This window comes from Sapajus apella, unplaced genomic scaffold (genome assembly GCF_009761245.1).
Source record: "Sapajus apella isolate SASKATOON/1434 unplaced genomic scaffold, GSC_monkey_1.0 scaffold21, whole genome shotgun sequence".
Taxonomy (NCBI): Eukaryota; Metazoa; Chordata; class Mammalia; order Primates; family Cebidae; genus Sapajus; species Sapajus apella.
Window position 1 is genome coordinate 5,472,785 of NW_022436961.1, and position 10,921 is coordinate 5,483,705.

Consider the following 10,921-nt stretch of genomic DNA (forward strand, 5'->3'; position numbering starts at 1 on the left):
TCTGATCCGAGAGATCGGAGTAAGATCTGAGATTCTGCATTTCTAACAAGCTCCTACGGGATGCTGGTAGCACTGGTTGTGGACCGTACTTTAAACAGCAGGAGTCTAAATGACTCTGGTTTTACTTAAGGAGAAGCAGGTTGCACTGAGGCCTGGGGATGCAGCTGAGTTAGAACGTTCTCCATCAAATCATGAGCGACTTACTGTGACTGTAAATATGATGCACTGCCTTGAGGAGGAGGAGGATCCTGATGTAAGAGGGCCTGAAGAGAAGGTGTCCATTTCCCTAGTTCTGGTTTGAGAGGCTTGGGCTCAGCAGAAGTGCTGGGAGGTTTACAACCCATCACTGGGAAGACAAGGGGGATGCAGGTGAGCACACCGCTCTTTAGCCATAGCAGGGTCCCCATGACAAGCACTTCCTCTCCTGTCTTCCACAGAGCGGTCCCCTCACCGGCCCATCCTGCAAGCAGGGTTGCCCGCCAACAAGACAGTGGCCCTGGGTAGCAACGTGGAGTTCATGTGTAAGGTGTACAGTGACCCACAACCACACATCCAGTGGCTAAAGCACATCGAGGTGAACGGGAGCAAGATTGGTCCAGACAACCTGCCTTATGTCCAGATCTTGAAGGTAATCATGGCCCCAGTCTTCATGGGCCAGTCTACTTGGGAAGGACACCAGTGCCCCCAGGGCTCAAGTTCCTGTGGGCAAGCTCAGTGCCCCCGAACGGGATCATTCCTTACCCTGCAGGCACACACACTTCATCTTGGTAGGGATCTAGCCATAGCCCCCAGGACTAGTGACAGAGGTTGCAAAGTGGAGGTGAGCTGGGAACAAGGGCTGCAGGGGTGGGTGATGCTGGTCTGTAATGAGCTTTGAGAGCAACATCGCTGGAGCTTTGGGGTCAGCCACGCAAGGAAGGCATTTGGACCCCTGCCTTTTCATTGCCTGAGACCAGAGCCTTTCCAGCAAGCGTTTCCCAGTTTTAGCTCTGCTTCCCAAGTTACGTACGATCTTTGTGGCAAATGGGGTACATGATAAGAGCATCTCTTATGGAGAGTTGGAAAAACAAAGCCACCTATAAATTCTAAGCCATGCGAGGAGTAATGGCATATTCTTCCTTTTTCCTCTTACTCCCAGACATTCATTGTCCCTGAATGCTCCATTAATCCAGGGAAGGTAATTGCCTAAATCTCCAGTGGATCTTGCAACAGGAAGAAACCAGAAGCTGGGAAAGTTGTTTGCCTCCTTGTCCCAGAGTTAGACCTCATCCTCCCCTGGCTCGGCTGTCTCAGAGATATACTGGCCCTCCCTTCTTTTCGCCGCTGGTGCTAAAACTGCTCTATAGGACCTTGGTCACTGTCTCCACTCACAACCCCTGCTCCAGTCCTGGAGGGAGTGGGTTAAATACAAACAGAACATTCCATTTGAAGCAGTGATTCCCCACCCCCTATAAAAAATGCTTTAGACTTTTGAAGTCCATTTGTTCTGTCCTTCTAAAAGGGAAAGAAGGCTGGGCACTATGGCTCACGCCTGTAATCCCAGCACTTTGGGAGGCTGAGGCCAGCAGATCACTTGTCAGGAGTTCGAGACCAGCCTGGCCAACGTGGTGAAACCCCATCTCTACTAAAAATACAAAAATTCAATGTGCGTGGTGGTGGGCACCTGTAGTCCCAGCTACTCAGGAGACTGAGGCAGGAGAACTGCTTGAACCCAGGAGGCGGACGTTGCAGTGAGCTGAGATCATGCTACTGCACTCCAGCCTGGGTGACAGAGTGAGTGAGACTCTGTCTCAAAAAAAAAAAAAAGAAAAACTAAAAGAGAAGATAATAAATCTCACTTAACATCTCCCTTCACTCCCTGGGCCTGCCTGAAAGTTACACAGGAGCAACATGCGTGGCCACATCCCAGCGTTTGCCCAACTGACTGGTGTGTCGTTGGTTTGTTCCAGCATTCGGGGATTAATAGCTCAGATGCGGAGGTGCTGACCCTGTTCAATGTGACAGAGGCCCAGAGCGGGGAGTATGTGTGTAAGGTTTCCAATTATATTGGTGAAGCTAACCAGTCTGCGTGGCTCACTGTCACCAGACCTGTGGCAAAAGGTAATGGGGAGATGGACGGGACCCTGTGCTGGGGATGTGACATAGGCCTCAAGCTGCCGGGCAGGCGGGGAAGCCAGTGCTGGACTGTCCCTGTCACCCTACTGTATTTCTAGTGCCCAGAGCCATGGAAAAATACCCGGCCTGGGAGGCTGGTTTGGTTTGGTATTGTGTTGGTGTCTGCGGGCTCCCTCTCTGCCTTCTGTGTGTTCCTTGGCTGTGTGTCGATCCATGTGAGAACTCATGGGAACACAGTCTTGCTGCGTTACAAATGGTACTTCAGACAGAAGGTGTGAGTGGTGGTTAAGAGAAGGGGCCTTAGGCCAGGCACGATGGTTCACGCCTGTAATCTCAGCACTTTGGAAGACTGAGGTGGGAGGATCGCTTGAAACCAGGAGGTTGAGACCAACCTGGGCAACATAGCAAGACTCCATCTCTATAAATAAAATAAATTAGCCAAGCATGGTAGTGTGTGCCTGTAGTCCCAGCTAGTCTGAAGTCTGAGGCAGGAGGATTGCCTGAGCTCAGAAGGTCGAGGCAGCAGTGAGCTATGTTTGTGCCACTGTACTACAGCCTGGGTGACAGAGTAGACCCCATCTCTAAAAACCAGAGAGAAAAGGGGCAGACACTCCCTTGCATACTCGTATCTGCAGGCTGTGTACGCACACATGCGTGTGTGTGTGTGTGTGTGTGTGTGTGCGCGCGCGCGTGCATGTCTGCAGCCCCCGCCATCCCTCCTGTGTTCACCCTCTGGCTATCTTTACCTAAAACCAAACAGTCCCCGCCTGCCGGCCCCATTTCTCCATGCCGCTCACCGCCCGCATGCTCGGATGGGCCAGTGGCTGCCAGCATCTGGTGAAGGGTCGTAACCAGCCATCGTCTTCGCAGGTCTGCCAGAGGTCCTCCCTCAGGGTCTCACCCTCTTCTTCTAACAGGTTTTGCTGCCTGGTGGTTTTCGTTTGTTCCTTGTTGCAAAGAAGACGCGGGGGAGCATTTCTTCCTCTGGTCCCCCCGCCCTCTGTGTCTCCCTCCCTTGCTCTGCGTCTCTTAGAGGACTCATGTCCTGTGCTTGTCCATTTTGCTTCCGTTGTCTCTTTTAGACTGCTGGAGTGAATACCACCGACAAAGAGATGGAGGTGCTTCACTTAAGAAATGTCTCCTTTGAGGACGCAGGGGAGTATACGTGCTTGGCGGGTAACTCTATCGGACTCTCCCATCACTCTGCATGGTTGACCGTTCTGGAAGGTACACACTGTAACTTCTCCTCTCGATGTCCTGCCCTTGCCATGGGCACGGGGGGAGCATGCATTTCCAGGCTTGGGGAGACACAGAGGCAGGAGAGCTGGAAGAATGGGCTCCTGCCTGCCTGGTGCCACGCCCTGCCCCAGCTTTAAGGGCTGAATCCTCTCACCTGAGAGAAGAGCTTCCCTAGTTTTGCAAGCACAGGGAAGCCTCCCACTTGTCCACCTGCCTCTGCTCTCCCATGGCCAGTGCAATGCATGCCTGGGATCTGGGTTAACCCTGCAGCCGGACTCCTCCACAACAGGCTCCTTCTATCCTTGGCTCCAGCAGCCTTCCCTCCTCCGCTGGGTACTGAGCATCTGAAAAGTCTCAGATAGGGCCCCATGTCTCTTCTCCCTGCACTCAGGCACTCAGCCCAGGGGGGCTTGCTGCTTGCAAAAAACAGCCTACCCTCCTCCTGTCCTACCATCCTGTGCCTTTGGAGGAGGAGAAAGTCTGCCTGGTTACGTGAACTGAGCTGCATTCAAAAAGCGCTGTCCCAGGCGGCCACAGCAGGCTTCATGATGTCCATGTATCCTCTTTGGCCACTGCCGTCTCTCATCTCCCGAGGGGAGGTCTGCGTGTTGAGCTGGGGAGGAAGGAGCCTGCTGCCTGCTCAGGGTGGTGGCTGGTGACCCCAGGGCCAGGGCTTGCTGCTGTCTCTTGGAATGTCCTGTACATGGGTCTGGTCACTGCTCTTGGTCCTGCTTGCACTGCCCTCTCCTCTCTCGCCTCCTTTCCCCCTCTGCCCTGCTTGCCCGTCAGGGTCTCCGGATTCCCCTGCTGGAGGCAAGAAGCGTTCTGTTTTTCTCATCATCCCTGTCCTTGTCCTGTCCGTGCTCCCCGTGTGCTCCCAATCAGTTGTCTTTGTTTGTCAACACCAGGAAAAGAAAAAAACAGCAACACTTCTCCCTATCATCAGCTCTGCTGTCTCCTTGTCAGGCCTTGGGACATTCTCCTGGGCTCAGTCTGGGGTCGTGCCTCATGCCTCTCTGGGAGGGTTCTCAGGGGTGCTGCCTCCGAGGCTGACTGATGGGTTTTAAAGGGGAAGTTTGGGAGGAGGCCTGTGGAAGGAGGAAGGCTGTCCACACCCGTGGGGCAAAGCATGTTCTGTGAAATGAGTGCTGCATGAGCTGGGATTAGAGCCTCCCAGCCCCTCGTGCTGAAGGGAAGGGTGGACTGCACTGGTTTAGCTGCTGTGGCAGTGGGGTGGGGGGTGAATCCTAATCTGAAGGTGGGAGAATAGAATAGTAAAATGTAGCCCCTGTCCCCCTGCCACCACATTTGCTTAAGTTTTAGGAGTTGAAGCCTAAAGTAAGTAGAATTCGTAAGCACTACCAAAAAAAGCTTATTTTTGGAAATTAAGTCAGCTTTGCCTGTGGTTTGACTAGGTGTAAATATTTACCTGTGTGATTCGACAGAGATGACACAGACCCCAAGTCGGACATTGAGCAGGGTGCAGGCTGGTTCCCCTCCTGTCCTCTGTCCTCATTCTGTGAGTGCCACCATCACCAGGTGCTGTGGCCTGCAAAAATAAACAAGGCACCAGCCCTGCCCTCAAGGACCCTGTGGCTTCTTAGGGACAGAGGACTCAAACACCTCTGTCCCTGTGTGTTAAGTGCGTGCACACAGAGCTGAGGCTCTGCAGAGAAGGGCCATGGCTCCCTGAGGAGACCAAGAAAGGCACACAGAAGTGACTTCTCAGCTGGCCCTTGCAGGGTCCTTGGGTGCCTGTACCTGTCCAGTCCAGCTGAGCAAGGAGGCCCAGGAATGAATGAGGATGGGACTTGCGTAGCATGATGGTTCCAGGCCACCCCTCTTCCATGGCTCCAGTCCACTGAAGGCAGCCTCTGAGATCAGGGGCTTGTCTGATCCTCCTAGGGACACAATCCTAGTCCTAGCTAGAACCTGGCATGGTTCTTCTCCCTGAAAGTTCCCAGGGGACAGGAGATAGGTGTCGTTTTTCTAATGGAGCGGAGCCTTGCATGGACGGGGCCCTCCAAACCTGCTGACACCCTGTTCGCACTGACTCAGCCCTGGAAGAGAGGCCAGCCGTGATGACCTCGCCCTTGTACCTGGAGATCATCATCTATTGCACAGGGGCCTTCCTCATCTCCTGCATGGTGGGGTCGGTCATCGTCTACAAGATGAAGAGTGGCACCAAGAAGAGTGACTTCCACAGCCAGATGGCCGTGCACAAGCTGGCCAAGAGCATCCCTCTGCGCAGACAGGTAACAGAAAGTAGATGGGGGATTTGCACACTCAGCACCACCTCTCTCTCTGGGCCTCTAATCCGCTGGCCTCTCCACTGTCCTAATCTACAGCTTTGGGCTTGGCTTTCTGGCTTCTGACCCAGGCACAGCAGGATGTCTTGAACTAAGTGCTCCAGAGTCTGTTTTAAGCTAGTGTAGCCCGTGAATCTTCTGCACCCTCCATATCCCATTGCAAGTCCCCCGGACCCCTGGCACATGGATTGGGAGGAAGTGCTATCTGGATGGAATGTGCAGCCAATAGCATGCATTTGAACTGTCCCCAAGGGCTACTTAGAAGTGCAGAGATGCAGGGTAGAGAAGAGGACCGTCTGTATCAGTCCGTTTTCACACTGCTGATAAAGACATACCCAAGACTGGGCAATTGACAAAAGAAAAAGATTTAATGAACTCACAGTTCCACGTGGCTGGGGAGGCCTCACAATCATGGCAGAAGGCAAAAGGCACGTCTTACGTGGCAGCAGACAAGAAAAGAGAGCTTTGCCAGGTGCGGTGGCTCATGCCTGTAATCCGAGCACTTTGGAGGCCCAGGCGGGCAGATCACCTGAGGTCTGGAGTTCAAGACCAGCCTGACCAACATGGTGAAACCCCTTCTTTAAAAAAAAAAAGAAAAGAAAAGAGAGCTTGTGCAGGGAAACTCCCCTTTAAAAGCCATCAGATCTCATGAGATTTATTCACTGTCACAAGAACAGCACGAGAAAGATCTGCCCCCTTGAGTCAGTGACCTCCCACCAGGGCCCTCACACAACACATGTGAAATCAAGATGAGATTTGGGTGGGGACACAGCAACCATATCAGCCATACCATACTATCCCCTTGTCCTCCTGTGTGCCCACCCTTCCCCATGGGAGGAAACTGTATAGGTACAGGCGTGTGCAAGAGTGACCATATTCCCTCAGAAGCCTATGCTCATTCTGGAAGGTGCTTTGGGAGTTAGGAATCCATAAGCTAAGGCAAAGTATTTGCAAAGAGTTGTGAGAATAGAGTTGTTACTGCAGTGACCAGTTCTAAAATATCAAGCTGGAAGAGGTACATTTGGTCTGCTTATTTCAAAGGTGAATGAAATCCAGAAAGGCCAGCCAGTGGCAGAAATAGGTCAACCCTGGAAGTTGGGCCTCCTATGGTCTTCGGACCACTCTGTTGGTGAAAGAACATCAGATACACAGAAACGTGCCTCTGCCATTGTTGGGAAGCCCTGACTAGGAATGGGAAGGAGTCACCCCTGTTCCCCCTCCTTGCTCTAGGGTGACCCCACTCTTCCTTGCAGGTGTCCGCTGACTCCAGTGCATCCATGAACTCTGGGGTTCTTCTGGTTCGGCCATCACGGCTCTCCTCCAGTGGGACTCCCATGCTAGCAGGGGTCTCTGAGTATGAGCTTCCCGAAGACCCTCGCTGGGAGCTGCCTCGGGACAGGTAATAATGCTTTAACTCCTAACTTTTTGAAGACATCCTTTGCTTGCTATTCTAGTGGTGGAAGGGGTGTATACTAACACCTTCTGGGCAGTGAAGGTGTGTGAAATGCCTGCAGAAACATTCACTTCCACTTTCTGCTCGCAGTTGGGTGAAATACAGAAGTGGAGGTGGGGTGCCTCTCAAAGTTTGAACTTCACCAGCCCCAACTTAATGCCGCTCTCTGTTTCCCCTGAAAGACTGGTCTTAGGAAAACCCCTGGGAGAGGGCTGCTTTGGGCAGGTGGTGTTGGCAGAGGCCATCGGACTGGACAAGGACAAACCCAACCGTGTGACCAAGGTGGCTGTGAAGATGTTGAAGTGTAAGTGATGCTTCTGTCCTTGCAAAGACAATCTTGTCCCATTCCAAGCAAACAGCAGGCCTCGGGCCCAGCAGAGCAGCTTCCCTGGTGCTTTTGCTGCCCACACCTGCTCCCCTGCCTGCTTGGGGTTATCTGGGAGTGGAGGGGGTGTTCTGCACCCTGAGATTGTTCTGTGACCTCGCTCTGTTTCTCGGTGTCAACCTGGGCTGTGGTTAGGTGTCTATCCTGGATCTATCACTTGCTGACTTTTCTCCCCACATCCGTCCCCGCTCACTACCACCTATTGCAGCAACAGCTCCCAGGAGAGGGAAGGTGGAAGTTAGGAGAGAATCAAGTCCCAGAGAAAGCGGCCCCTTGACACATACCCCACTCCCTTAGCCTTTCTCCTGCCCTCCTCCCTCCCAAAAGTAAATGAGTCTCAACATGTTCTTTAAAGCGGATGCAACAGAGAAAGACTTATCAGACCTGATCTCAGAAATGGAGATGATGAAGATGATCGGGAAGCATAAGAACATCATCAACCTGCTGGGGGCCTGCACGCAGGACGGTGGGTCCCGGCCAGGCTGGCCTTCCCTCCTCAGTAGGCAGAAGGTCTGAGCTGTTAGGGAAGGGGGTTAAGAGAGGCTGCTTTGGCAGAGGTTAAAATGTGTTTCTCGGGGTCTGGGCTCAGCCCATATGTGTTCATCCAAGAATACAGATACCTAGATTCACACACGTGGTGTGTTAACAGAGACAGCTGAGTAATTATGGTCTAAATTAGGGCGCTCAGGCTGGGTACAGTGGCCATGCCTGTAATCACAGCACTTTGGGAGGCCGAGGTGGGAGGATCACTTGAGATCAGGAGTTTGAGACCAGCATGGCTAACAAGATGAAACCCCACCTCTACTAAAAATACAAAAGTTAGCCAGGTGGCGTGGTGCATGCCTGTAATCCCAGCTACTTGGGAGGCTGAGGCAGGAGAATCACTTGAATCTATAAGGCAGAGGTTGCAGTGAGCCGAAAGTTATGCCATTGCACTCCAGCCTGGGTGACAGAGCGAGACTTCCATCTCAAAAATAAATAAACTGGGGCTCTTATGCCAACGTTGCTTGGGAAATTTCTAGACTATGCCAGGAATAACTATTTCTCTAATTTTCTTTGAGTAGTAGAATGGATTTCCCAGGTCCTCTAAAAGGAGGCAGGAGAGGGGAGGTTGGCTGGGGTGTGCTGCTGGGGGTGGGGTTTCCACGAGGTGATGCCAAACCTGCTCACCTGCTGCCGGCTGCGTGGCCTCTTCCTCCTGTGCCCGCAGGTCCCTTGTATGTCATCGTGGAGTATGCCTCCAAGGGCAACCTGCGGGAGTACCTGCAGGCCCGGAGGCCCCCAGGGCTGGAATACTGCTACAACCCCAGCCACAACCCAGAGGAGCAGCTCTCCTCCAAGGACCTGGTGTCCTGCGCCTATCAGGTGGCCCGAGGCATGGAGTATCTGGCCTCCAAGAAGGTGTGGAACCTGAAGGCTCCCCTGGGTAATGCTGGGGTGGGAACAGAGCACCCCCCCAGTCCTCCAGCCTGTGACTTGTCATCTTGTGGTGGTGGTGTGGATGCATTGAGCACGGGCCCTGTGCGTTGTCTTAGGCTCTCTGGCAACCGCAGAGTCAGGAGAACCAGTGTAGTCAGGTGGCCTTGGGGTCAGACTGATGTAGGGTCAGATCTGTACACTGCCATTTTCTGTGTAGCCTCTTACAATTCTTCAAATACAAAATAAGAATAATATCAGCTGGGTGCAGTGGCCAAAGCAGGAGGATTGCTTGAGCTGGTTGGGCAACAACAGTGAGACCCCATCTTTAAAAAAAAAAAAAAATTTTTAAAGTTAGCTGGGTGTGGTACTGCATGCTGGTAGTCCCAGCTACTCGGGAGGCTGAGGTGGAGGCTAGCTTGATCCCAGGAGTTTGAGGCTGCAGGAACCATGATCACACCACTGTGCAACAGAGCAAGACCATGTCTCAAAAAAAATAAAGTATAATAATACCTATGTTGTAGAATTGTTATGAGGATAAAATGAAACGGTGAGCGTTGAGTGCAGTGTTTGGTGTGTAAGCGCTAGCTTGATTTGAGCCCAGCTCAGTGTGGACTTGCTTTGCTGGGAGGCAGGACCTAGGAACACACGCGGTGTCAGACAAAGCAGAGGCATAAAGGGCCAGCCTTCAGCAAGGGAAGGGAGGAGCACTTGCTGTGATGATTGAGAAGCCTGGAGCTGGCAGAGAACGTTCTAGAAGGGAAAGCAAAGGTTCAGGGGCAGAATGGTGTGGGAGGAGAAGTCTTGTGAGGCAAGTCGGCCAGTTGCATGGGTGGCGGCCCCCAGAGCCTTCCAGTTCCCTCACCTGCCTCCCCCTGCTCTCCATTCCTCCTTCCTCAGTGCATACACCGAGACCTGGCCGCCAGGAACGTCCTGGTGACAGAGGACAACGTGATGAAGATTGCGGATTTCGGCCTCGCACGGGACATTCACCACATCGACTACTATAAAAAGACAACCAACGTGAGTGCCAACAGGGCTGCCCCATGCTGGTGGTTTCATCTGAGAAGCGAGGGGTGGGTGGGATGGCTTGATAACCCATCCCCCAGTCCCTTCCCACCTGTGTCCTCAAGGCCTTGCCTGGGGCCACTCCAACCTCGCCTGTATTGCTTGCAGGGCCGACTGCCTGTGAAGTGGATGGCGCCCGAGGCATTGTTTGACCGGATCTACACCCACCAGAGTGATGTGTGAGTTGGCAATAAGCAGCTGCCAGGGAGGCGTGGGATAAAGAAAGTCTAAAGAACTTCCAGCACCGCAGAGTCCTGCATTCCCCCTGCACGGAGGAGTCCTTCCGCCCCAAGAGAAAACCAAATATTGTGGCCATTGCCTCTGCTCCAGATGTTGAAGGCTGATCTGTTCTCCACGCTGTCTTCTGGCACTGCCCTGGGTGGAGGATTTGTGCTGGGGGAGGGGAGGTGGAGAAGCTCTAACACGCATGGCTCTGCATCTGTCTGCAGGTGGTCTTTTGGGGTGCTCCTGTGGGAGATATTCACTCTGGGTGGCTCCCCATACCCCGGTGTGCCTGTGGAGGAGCTTTTCAAGCTGCTGAAGGAGGGTCACCGCATGGACAAGCCCAGTAACTGCACCAACGAGCTGTAAGTCTGAGGAGATGTCGGAGGCCCCAAGCCAGGCCCTGGGGAAAGAGTGGGCTTGAGGGGCAGGGGGCTATACTAGAGGGTGTCCGTCTCCAGGAGGCGGCCCTTCCTCCCTGACCTTACAGTCCTGGCCCAGGTACATGATGATGCGGGACTGCTGGCATGCAGTGCCCTCACAGAGACCCACCTTCAAGCAGTTGGTAGAAGACCTGGACCGCATCGTGGCCTTGACCTCCAACCAGGTAAGGCTACCTGTGCCAGAGCTCAGGCCGTCCCCACTGCGCGCATGCACCTCTCTGAGCAGGGAGGAGGGGCCCAGCCCATTGCTGCTTCCTCTCGCCCCTCACAG

At 53.4% G+C, this 10,921-nt stretch overlaps 1 protein-coding gene across 17 annotated transcripts in view; it reads left to right on the plus strand.

Annotated features, from left to right (window-relative positions):
* Nucleotides 1-10,921, plus strand: part of FGFR1 (fibroblast growth factor receptor 1) — a 60,691-nt gene that overhangs the window by 48,686 nt on the left and 1,084 nt on the right. For 8 of the 17 annotated variants that reach the window (XM_032288185.1, XM_032288187.1, XM_032288195.1 and 5 more), the window contains 11 exons: nucleotides 438-628; nucleotides 1,950-2,100; nucleotides 5,413-5,615; nucleotides 6,917-7,062; nucleotides 7,299-7,420; nucleotides 7,857-7,967; nucleotides 8,712-8,902; nucleotides 9,818-9,940; nucleotides 10,094-10,164; nucleotides 10,435-10,572; nucleotides 10,709-10,814. In XM_032288185.1, the coding sequence (XP_032144076.1) occupies nucleotides 438-628; nucleotides 1,950-2,100; nucleotides 5,413-5,615; nucleotides 6,917-7,062; nucleotides 7,299-7,420; nucleotides 7,857-7,967; nucleotides 8,712-8,902; nucleotides 9,818-9,940; nucleotides 10,094-10,164; nucleotides 10,435-10,572; nucleotides 10,709-10,814 (1,553 nt within the window). Of the gene's footprint in view, nucleotides 1-437; nucleotides 629-1,949; nucleotides 2,101-3,197; nucleotides 3,343-5,412; nucleotides 5,616-6,916; nucleotides 7,063-7,298; nucleotides 7,421-7,856; nucleotides 7,968-8,711; nucleotides 8,903-9,817; nucleotides 9,941-10,093; nucleotides 10,165-10,434; nucleotides 10,573-10,708; nucleotides 10,815-10,921 lie in introns of all 17 variants that reach the window. The other 9 variants (XM_032288190.1, XM_032288202.1, XM_032288191.1 and 6 more) reach the window with 3 other exon arrangements.